Source organism: Notamacropus eugenii, chromosome 2 (assembly GCF_028372415.1).
Source record: "Notamacropus eugenii isolate mMacEug1 chromosome 2, mMacEug1.pri_v2, whole genome shotgun sequence".
NCBI lineage: Eukaryota > Metazoa > Chordata > Mammalia > Diprotodontia > Macropodidae > Notamacropus > Notamacropus eugenii.
Window position 1 is genome coordinate 24,907,531 of NC_092873.1, and position 10,551 is coordinate 24,918,081.

At 55.5% G+C, this 10,551-nt stretch overlaps 1 protein-coding gene across 1 annotated transcript; it reads left to right on the forward strand.

Moving 5' to 3' along the window:
- Nucleotides 1–7,651: 7,651 nt before the first annotated feature.
- On the forward strand, nt 7,652–9,738 carry PHLDA2 (pleckstrin homology like domain family A member 2). The gene is made up of 2 exons (XM_072639470.1): nt 7,652–8,376; nt 9,301–9,738. The coding sequence occupies exon 1, from the start codon at nt 7,912–7,914 to the stop codon at nt 8,335–8,337; it is 426 nt and encodes a 141-aa protein (XP_072495571.1). The 5' UTR covers nt 7,652–7,911; the 3' UTR covers nt 8,338–8,376; nt 9,301–9,738.
- The last annotated feature ends 813 nt before the right edge of the window (nt 9,739–10,551 follow it).

Consider the following 10,551-nt stretch of genomic DNA (forward strand, 5'->3'; position numbering starts at 1 on the left):
GCCCTCAGAACCCCCCCCAGGGAACAGGATGAGATCATGGAGAATCCCAGAATCCTTGAGACAGAAGCGTCCTTAAAGGCCATGGCCACCTTGCACCTGACCCCCTGACAAGTGAACATCCAGGCTCCAGTGATCAGAGGTGACAGGGAGCTCACTACTTCCTGAAGCAATGGGCTCCCATCGTTAGGAGATATTTCCTTCTACCAAGCCTAAATCCACCTTCTTGCCCCTCTACCTTATTTCTCCTTGATCTTCTCTTTGGGACCACACAGAATAAGTCGAATCCCTCTTCCAAGGCCTTCGGAGACTTGATGACAGGACATTGCTATCCCTTTGCCTACCTCCCAGAGGAATCTCATCTTAAGACTAACCCAGTGCTGTCCTGAGAGATTCTCAGAGACTAGAGGAGGGAGGCTGGAGTAGCCAGAGAAGGCTGCTGGCATGTGGAGAGTCCAAGTGGGGCCTGCTACCCCAGCTCAAAGGGTCTACCCATAGAGGCCCAAGCAGCTCAGCCCAGCCCTGGGCCTCAGAAGATTCCTTCAGATTGGAAGTCACTTTCCCTGAGGGGGAGCAGTGACGCAAGATCTGCCCTGTTATGTAAGAGCTCTAAAGCTCGAGCTGGAAGGAAATGACTCAAAATGATGAGTTAGATGATGGGTATCTCCCTGACTCAGGCCGCACAGTGGTTCAGCCTGCTGCCGGCAAACAGCTGGGCGCTAGGCGCCAGATAGACCAAACAGCTGGGCTCTCCACGCCCTGTGGATGGAACTCGACCTTCTCCCCAGGAAGGAGAGGAGGGTAGTGAGTCCAAAAGGATGCTTTGGGGATAAATATTAGTGAACCCTGGTCCCCGATGGAAGGCAGACACCACGATCGGTCCCTGCAGCCACCACCCCCAGAGACCAGCAAGGCCCCTGCCCCCATGCATTGCCCAAGAACAGAGACTTCCAGTCACTACAGTAAGGAAGCCGTCGGAGGTGAGCTTGGAGAAGGGTCGCTGTTCTGGTCCAGGTACTGAGGACCAGCGCAGCAGCGCTCTGCTCAGCCCCGGGCGTACAGCCCTGAGCATGCAGCCAACCCTGCACGTGCAGCTTCCCTCCCTCCCGTGGGGGGCATAGGCCCTGCCCTCAGGGAGCTCCCACTCTGAAGGAGAAGGTGGGATCGCGTCCTGGAACTGCCGGCTCATTGAAATCCTGAGCCCAGAGGGAGAGGGGCCTTAGAGTTCAGGACCACCAGGACCGACCCCCTCCTTTGGTTAGTGAAGAAACTGAGGGGGATGGAGGGAAGCACCTGGTGAGGTAGGATTAGAACTCCAGTCTTTCGCGTCAGGGATGGGTGGGACTAACACATCAGCCAATCAAGAACCTGTTATTAAGTGCCTTTTCTGGGCACCTGGGACACAAAGACAGAGTGCAGGCCATCTGCTCTCAAGGAGGTCCTCTAAAATGAGGCCTCATGCTCCCGGGGCGTGGCGGCCAGGGAAGGAAGCTGAGTCTGGGAGGCCCCGGGGCTTTGTCCGGCCATTAGGCTGGTGACGGCTCCTGGTTTTCCCGTGGTAACGGTGTCCCTGGTTTGATTCCTGCTCCCTGGGTAAGAGGCAAGAAGAGGGGTGTTCCACCCATGACCCAAGGGCATGGCCTGGAGAGACGTTGGGTAGAATGAGGCTGGAGGGTGCAGGAGGCTGAGGTGAAGGCTGAGCAGAGATGCAGTTTCTAGACCAGCTGTGTGGTCCATGCCTTCCTGGACTCACAAGCTGAGACCTGGGCAGTTGGAACCCAGACAGGGCAGGCCACCCCGGGAGCTCTCCTTGCTCTTTGACAAACTGGGGTCCCAACCAGACCATTTCATTGGGAATGTTAGACCCTGCTAGAGACATGACTTTTTCAGGGCACTGGGGAGTCAAAGCCTGAATGAAGTTGTTCTGCTCTGTTCTATTAGGTCAGATCGGAGGCCTCTCTCTGCGCTGCCCCCAGGGAGGACAGAAAACCCTTCCTGCCTCTAAGGCTGGCTTGCTTTCCCAGGGACTTCAGAGGAGAGGCTTCCCTAAGCAGAGATGCTCCTCTCTGGTCCCTTCTGAGAGACTCCACCCCCTCCTTATCAGACGTGACCTGGGGTCACCATATTCCAGATTTCATCATTTCCCACCTCCCAATTCTTGTCTCTTATCTCCTCTACAAAGGGAAGGAGGCAGCTGGGGGAAGGGCTGGGTCTGGAGGTTGGAGGACCTAGCATGGGTCTGACCCTCAAAGGCCATGGAGTCTGATCATTGTTCAAAGCAGGAAATGAGGAGCCCGTAGAGAGTAGGAGGTCAGTATTCGAGGTGGTTTCAGCCCAGAGCTGGATCTCTTCTCACCTTCATATCAGGCTCCCCACGCCCCCAGCACATCAGCAGGTACACAGGTGTGTCCATCTGCACAACACACACAACCCCCAGACACAGGCCTGCACGTGGGCACATAGCTGTAACACGTTGTGCTGCTGCTCCATGGGGCCTCTCATAGACAACTCCAAATATTGGAAGACCAAAGGAAGGGCTAGGGACCAAGGTGGGGGCAGTGCCCAAATCCAACCATGGCTGGAAAGAAAAAGACTTCACAGAAAAACTGGAGCTTCTTTGTGTAAAGCCCCATTGTTGGAGGGTGGGGAGGGGGGTGGCTGCTCTCTGTGGCCAGGGTGCCCACCCTGGGGGAGAATGTCTATGCAGAACACAGGTGGCCCTTTCATCTTGGGCAGGCACTGATGGCCTGGTGCCCTCCCTCACCTGTCTGGGGGCAGGGAGGTGGAAGTATGTCACTCCCTCTCTCCCCACCATCACCATAGATTATACATCCATTCAGAGCCAGGCAAGGGCCATCTTGGCTTAGGGCAGTGAGCTTTCCCACTCCCTGGAGACTGGCAGGTAGAACTGCCAGCTGCAGAAGTCTCGGGCTCTCTGCAGTCATAATATCAATCTACTCCCCTCTGTTAATCACCAGCCACATAGCTTTGACTTGGGCGTTTCAGAGGCTACTTGAACAGGAATAGCCTTATTTCCTCCACCATGGAATGCCCAGGAGAGGTTTGCTGGGGCTTCCAGCTCACCCCGGTTCTCCGGTGCCTGGCTCCCTTTCTCTAGGCATACCCCAATTCATGAGCGATGGACAGTGAACAGACTAAACCTTCTTGTGGAAACCTCCTGAAAGTTTGGAGGGGTTAGCAGCTAAATCAGGTGTATGTGTGTGTGTGTGTGTGTGTGTGTGTGTGTGTGTGTGTGTGCGCGTGTGTGTGAGTGTTTGGGCAGTGTGTGTGTGTGCTTGTGTAGTATGTATGTTTGGGCAGTGTGTGTAAATATGTGTGCGCATGTATGTGTGTGCTCTGACATCTTGCCCAAATGGTCCCTTGGGAGAGCAGCAGAACCTTCCAGAGAGGGAAGGGCCACACATGCGACTTCTTTACTCACCTTTCTGGGTTGGTCCCTTAGACCCAGTCCAACCGATGGGCTTCTCAGCCTGGCAGGGCCTGCATGGGCAGTAGCAGCTCTGGGCTGGCCCGAGTCTGGAAAGAACACGAGATGAATCTCACTTTCCACACTGTAGCTGGAGGGCCAGAAGGAGACACTCTGGGTTACATCCACATCCCTGACTGAATCCCCATCCTGTGTCAGGGCAGGGGCCTTTGTGGGTGGAAGGTGGGCTCTTCCTTGGCCCAGGAAAGAGACTTTGTTGAGATGACTGATCTCCCCTCCAGTGGAAGGGGGCGTCAGCAGCAGACAGACTGCCGTTGCTCCTTCCCCTCCCAGTGCCCTCGTCTGCCTCTCATCTCCGGAAGGGACCTGGAGGCAGGAAGGGCTTGGTTTCAAAGGCTTTGGGACTGATTCTGCCTCTTGAAATGGGAATTAGGAAGGAAAATGGCAAAGCCATGAAGTCAAATGAGGGACCTGAGAACTGTGTCTGGGCAGTCAGAGGGACCATGGGTGGGAACAGAGGAGCCAAGGGGCTCCCCGGTCCAGGTAGCCCAAGGTAGGGAAGGTCACTCTTCCTAGCTCTGCGCCCTTGGGGTGAGTGACTTCTCTTCAACCTCAGTTTCCTTATCTGTAAAATGGGGATATTAATGCCTGTACAATCCCTGTCTCTGAGGGGCGGTAGCGAGAGTCATCAGGCTTTATAAAGAACATTGGTACCAGGGCAGGGTCTACCATTACTGCTCTCCCTCAGAGCAATGGCCATGTTAGCTCTCAGTTTCTCATCTTCCTTTCTGAGCCTCAATTTCCTTCTCTGTAAATCTGGAAATGAGGGAAAAATGGAATACACAAGATCATCTCAATTCTAAGTCTTCTCCCCACTCCATCATTCCATGGTCTGAGGGACCTTTGAAAGCTGACCTTCAGGGTTTTTGGAAAGGGTTTCAGAGCTACAGGTATGAGAATTTCTCTTGCTAGGGAACCAGTAATATTCCCCTGTCCCTGCTGCTTTGTTGGGGAAAAGGGCTGAAACAGACTCCCAGAGCATCGAGTCCAATCCCCTTATCTCTTAGACAGGGAATCCCCAAGCCCAGGGGTACTTGAGTGCCCCTAAGGTGGCTGAGGAAAACCATGTTGTAGCCAGGCTTGGAGGGTGGTCCCTTGAGTTGACCCTGGGCTAGTTCCTCTTGTCAAATGTCCCAGAAAGGAACAGGGGAAAATGTGCAGCAAGGGAGCCAGCACGCTTGTTTATTTTCCAACCCAGCCAGGATTTGGGACCTAGGCCCTGATCATCCCAGAGCCTGTGCTAGTTCAAGGCTGGATCTGGGTTCAGATCTGCTCTAAGGGCCTCCCAGGAGGCCCAGGCTCCCCCCAGGTGGATGACATTTTCCATCACTGACCCTATGTCCCTTCCTCCCTCAGCCTGAGTATTCACTCACTCGCTCACCCATTCTCTGGCTCATTCTTTCTTTCAGCAAGTTTTGAGCACCCACTCATGGCCAGGTCTTCTGTTGCTCCCAATAACATTTTCTTGGCATTTTTTTCTGCTGGCCCTTATCATGTTCTACCTGGCTGAGAGTTAGGGAGGGATGGGGAAGAGCACTCATCACTTTGAGGTCAAGATCACTGAGCCCGAATGATGGCTTGGACCCTGACTAACTTTGTGATCACTGGCAATTTCCCATCCTTTCTCCAAGTGGGTTTCCACCTCTCTGAAATGGAGATAATAATCCTTCAAGTACTATGTCCTGGGGCTGCTTGGGGGAAAAGCCCTTCAGAAAGGGAAGATGTCACTAGTGGCATCAGAATCTCCTCCCCCTCCTCCTGCCTCTCCCTCCCTCCTTTCCTCCCTCTTATTGGACTCCGTGAGTCCCTAGAGGGCAGAGATGGGGTCATGGTCCTGTTTGGATCCAAAGGGCCCAGGATAGGGCCCAGGCTCCAAGGCTTAATAAATTGCTTGTCTCTTCTCCAGGATAAGTCCAGGGAGGTTAACTGAGGGGACATCACATGTCACTGAGACCGAAAAACTGAAACTGCAAAGAATATCACGGATAGATTCTGAAAGCTGGAATGTCAAAGCCAGAAACGCTCATCAAACCTAGAACCTTAGAGACAGGAGGCATCACATGCTAGATTGTATCAGAACTTAGAACACAGAACACAGAATGTCAGAACTGGGAGGAACCTTAGAATGTAGCACATGGAATACTGGAACTGTAGAGAACCCTAGAACACAAAATGTCAGAACCTGAAGGAACCTTAGAACGTAGTACATGGAGTATCAGAGCTGGGAAGGGACTTCAGAGACCTCATAGCTGGGAGGGACCTCAAACTTTAGAATATGTGATGTCAGACCTGGGAAGGGCCTTAGAAGGTAGAATCTAAAATCTCACCGTTGAGAGAGACCTTAGAACATGGAGTATCGGAACTAGAGAGAACCTTTGAATGTTGAACATTAGAATTGAGAGGGAACATAGAACCTGGAATATCGGAGCAGGAACCCAGAACATTATATCTATGTGCCTTACCTGTAACACGGAGATAAGACTATCACCTCCCTTCCAGGGTTCTGGTGAAGATCACATGAGCTAATGTGCTTGTCTGTGTAAAGCGTACATTAATAAGGTGCTTAGTGCAGGACCTGATAAATGCTTTTTCCTTTCCTGTCCTCTCCAACCCCCATGTTTAATCAATGACTAGATTTCCACATGAGACTCAAACCCAGGGCTTTCTGGGTCTCCTACCTCCTAGCCAAATACTTCCAAAGTTGTGTCCCCAATAATGCGAAAAGGTGGAACCTGCCAGAGCTAGACAGTGGACAGGGCTTCATGAGGTCAAAGGTTCTGTCCCGTTGGGGCACAGGGCAGTGGTGGACACTCAGGCCCCAGGTCTGACACCTGGGCCAATGGAGTCCAGGCAGCTGTTTCCTCCCAGCCTTCTCCATTAGCAGCACCTGGGCCAGGCCTTCCCAGTCCTCTGTAAAATCAGGGAGCTCAGGGGGCGCTGGCCTTCTCTGATCAAGTCATTGGGTCATAAACTAATGGGAACTTGAAGGGGAAGTGAGGCTAAGGGTCATGAAGTGACTTCTAGCAGCCCTAGAGGCAGAATGGGAACCTAGATCCTTGGGTTCCAAAACTAGATATTTTTCCTGTTCTCCCATGCTGCCCTCTCCTAAGACTCCTCTGAGTGACCCAAGGGTTGGAGAGGGGACAAGACTGCCTTGGAATAGAAATGTCCATCACAAACAGAGCCATCCCCACTGGCCCTGAGGGAACTTACATTCCACTAGGTGGATCATGTTCAGGCAGTCCAAGAGTGAGGGTCTCCTCCTGGAGGAGGACAAACTCCCGCTGGCCCAACGCAGGGCTCAGAATCAGTGAGGGTGGGGGAGGGTCACACAGTCATCTAGGTGGGAATGGGGGGCGGTGAACAGGCTGAAGGAAGATAGAACCTGGGGTAGCTGGCTAGTGGGCAGACTCAGCTCAGGCTGGGAGTGGGGAGGCAGGATTACCCCATAAAGTGCCCTGAGTGGGGTGTCTGTTGGTACGGTGGGATTTCTGAGTTCAAGCTGATTCTCCCGCTGCCTAGGAATCCCGAGTTCAGCCCAGCACGGGGCTGGGTGGGGCGGAAGTTCTTTCTTCCCAGGGAAAGCATGGTTGAGCTTGGGGCTCTGGGCTCAAGGGATGGGAAGAGGGAATGAGTCACGCCTGGGTTGGGCTGGTGAGACAGGAGCCGCATTCCAGGGCAGCGTCCACGCCTCGGAGATTGGCAGACAAGGAGAGAGGCCAGGGAACAATCTGGGGGAAGGGAAGTCACAGGGAGCGGGGGAGAGGGGGATAGGTGAATGACGTTGGGTAGAGGAAGAAAGAAGGAAGGAAGGGAAAGGGAGGGAGAAAGGAAGGAAAGAAGGAAGGAAGGAAGGAAGGGAGAAAGGGAGAGAGAGAGAGAAAAGGAGGGAGGAGGATGACGAGGAATAGGGACCCAAGGGGAAGGGGGTACTGACGACAGTGTGCTGGAGACTGGTGCAGGGGGAGGGAAGGAAGACGAGGGTGCCAGATGGGACAAGAGAGTGGGCGGGGGCGATCTGGGGCCCCGGAAAGACGAAGGGGCCGGCCTGGGGCGGGGCGCCGGCCGGTGTCTTCAGCACATGCAAGGCATTGGCCTGGCCTGGGCGGGCCGGGAGGCGAAGGGCGGAGCAGGGGGGCGGACTTTGGCCACCCTGAGATAAAGCAGCCGCTCCAACTCCGCAGCCTCTGTGCCGGCGTCATCCCAGCTCGAGGGTGGACCTTCTCCCGCCGCGCCCTCAGCGCGCCCAGGAGCCTCACAGTCCGATCGTCCGGCCGCGCCTTCTGCCGCGCCAGACCCGGGCTGAGCGCTGCGCCCTGTGTCTCCGTCTGCGCCTGGGCCGTCGCGGGCGTCCGGGTCTGTCCACGCTGGGCTCTGACGAGCCGGAGTCAGCTGGGTCTGGAATCATGAAGGTCCCGGGAGCCGTGCTCCGCGAGGGCGAGCTGGAGAAGCGCAGCGACAGCCTCTTTCAGCTGTGGAAGAAGAAGCTGGTGGTGCTGAGCACCGACCGCCTGAGCCTGTTCCCCGACGGCCCCGCGGCGGCCCGGCGAGGCGCGCGCCCCAAGGAGCTGCGCTTCCACTCCATCCTCAAGGTGGACTGCGTGGAGCGCACGGCCAAACACGTCTATTTTACCATCGTCACCAGGGACCGCAAGGAAATCGACTTCCGCTGCCCCGACGAGAGCTGCTGGAATGCTTCCATCACCTTAGCGCTCATCGAGTTCCAGAACCAACGCGCCATCGAGGATTTTAGGAGCCGACAGGAGCTGGAGCGGGAGAGGGAGCGGGAGCAAGTGGGGCTGCCTGAGCGCCGGCTGGCCCGCGCGCCCTGAGCCGGCCCATCGGGCGCGACCTGATTGAGAGAGGCCCAGGTGAGGCAGGTGGGGGAACGGGCGGACCGACACCGGGGCACTCCTGCTTTCCCCTTCCCAGCTGCATCGCCCCGGGGCCGCAACCTCGAGGCCAGCTCCTGGAGTCTCTAACGGCTCAGACTCGGGGCCAGATGATCTAGGGAGGGAGCGTGGGTTCAGCGCAGTTTCTTTCTGGGTCTAGCCCGAATTCCCATCTCCTGACTCGCTACTCTTCTGACTTTGGAGAGGGAGGACAGGACTAGGATCGATTGCGGAGGAAAGAAGGGATGTAGATGCGGAAAGGCGAGGCCCACGCTTCCCTTGGAGAACCCGGCCCAGGGGGACCATATGGTCTAACAATGGGGATTCGGGATCGCTCCCAAGGCCAACCTCCTTGCTCCACTGACAAAACCTCGGGCTCTTCTCGAGCCGGGAACCCCAAAGCTTTATCTCCTGCCTCCAGGACAGCTCCCCTCACCCCACCTCTCAATCTACCTGTCTCCATGTGGTTCGTGGGGCGAGGGAAGATTATAATAGAAAATGCTAGGGGTCGGGTATTCCCAGGGTTGGAGGGGACCGCTTAAGACCGCGGCCCTAGTATCCGGAGGATATATGGCCTGGGAGAGATTAGGGCACTTGGAGACCTGGCTCTGGCCTCACGGCTGTAGAGTACTCGTACCTATCGGAAAGGGAGTAGTCTGGAGCCTGTCAGGCTTTTCCCCAGTGTAAGCTGGTGGACAGGTTAGAGAAGCTGGCACCGAAGTCTTAAGTAGGGCTCTGGAGCGCTGACTAAGCCCTGGCGCTCTAGGCTGTGAGGAGCAGTAGCTTGCGCCCCAGGCGTCCTACGCACCCCTCCCATCTTTAGACCGGAAGGAAGCTGCCCCCCCCCCCTGCCCCGCCCCGCCTTTTCTTAGCACTGACCCGTTGCTTGTCTTTCTTCCTTAGATCTTTCGGGCTGGACCTCGATGGGGACCTTGTCTTGCACAGGAAGGACCCCTGGAGGGGGCCCGTGAAAGGAGGTGCTGAAGCTGAGAGCCAGATCTCCCTGCCGGCGGGGAGAGCCCCACCCCAAGACGCGCCTGAGGCCTGGGCTCTGCCCGGTTCCGGGTTAGGGGTCTGCTGCCGGCTGCTAACCCTAACCCTAACCCTAAATGCTGCCGGCTCTGGGGCCTGCCGCGCCCCTGGCGCCTATTTATGAGTTGTGGACTGTGGCAATCCGCTCCGAGGGGGTGGACGGCGCTTAAGTTATTTGTAGTATCTATATATTTGTATTTATTTCAGTGACTAGTTGGCTTCAACATTCTGGCTTACTGTTTTTTTGTTTTTTTCATACACTATGTGTCCATTCCAAATAAATTACTTGAAATGTTCCCTTTTTTATCAGTATGCTGTGGCTGGTGAGGTTCATTTGCTACTATACTTGGGACTTGGAGGGGTAGAGGCAGCAGATGGGGGATGCCCAGGGGTGGGAGCCCCAGGGGAAAGGGCTGAGGCTTGAGCCCCTGGTTACCTTCCTAGGGCAGCCAAGGTTCCCTGGGATAGTACAAAGAGCGGTGCTGGATTTACCCACTAGGTGACTTTGGGTCACCCCCTCTCCACCCCCACTCCCCCCTCCATTTCCGGGCAGAATGATTCGCCTCCAAGCTACTGGCTCAGCTTGGAGTCAAACGGCTCCTTTCAAGATGTGCTGTTCTGGGAACTGGCAGAGTCAGCAGTGGTGAAATCAGAGATCAAAGGGCCCTAGATCTGGAGGGCCTTTGGTCATTTGCTTCCTGTGTTTTAAAGGGTAGAAACCTTCAGCTCCCAGGAAGGATGAGACTAAACCAAGGTCACACAGCTGAGTCAATGACTGAGAACCAGGGCTCTTACTCCTAGCCTAGTTCTCTTGCCTGATTCCTAGCTAACTGCTGGGAGCTGGCCCCGGATGGGCAGGGGGAAGCAGGGCCTCTCGATGCCCTCCATGGCCATGGATCTGATGCTCAGGATAGGGAGGGACCAGTAGAGTTACATGGTTCCAGGGTATAAAAGGAGGGTGAGACAGTCATGGGGGCAGGGAAAGACCCTATTCTATACCCATAACTGGTGCCCTTACTGCCTGGGAAGGGATCTCCTAGCCCTAGGGGCAGGAGCTGGAAATGGGCTGGTTCCCTCACTGCTCTGGCAGACAGGAAGGCTGGAGCTTGGCAGCAGGAGCCC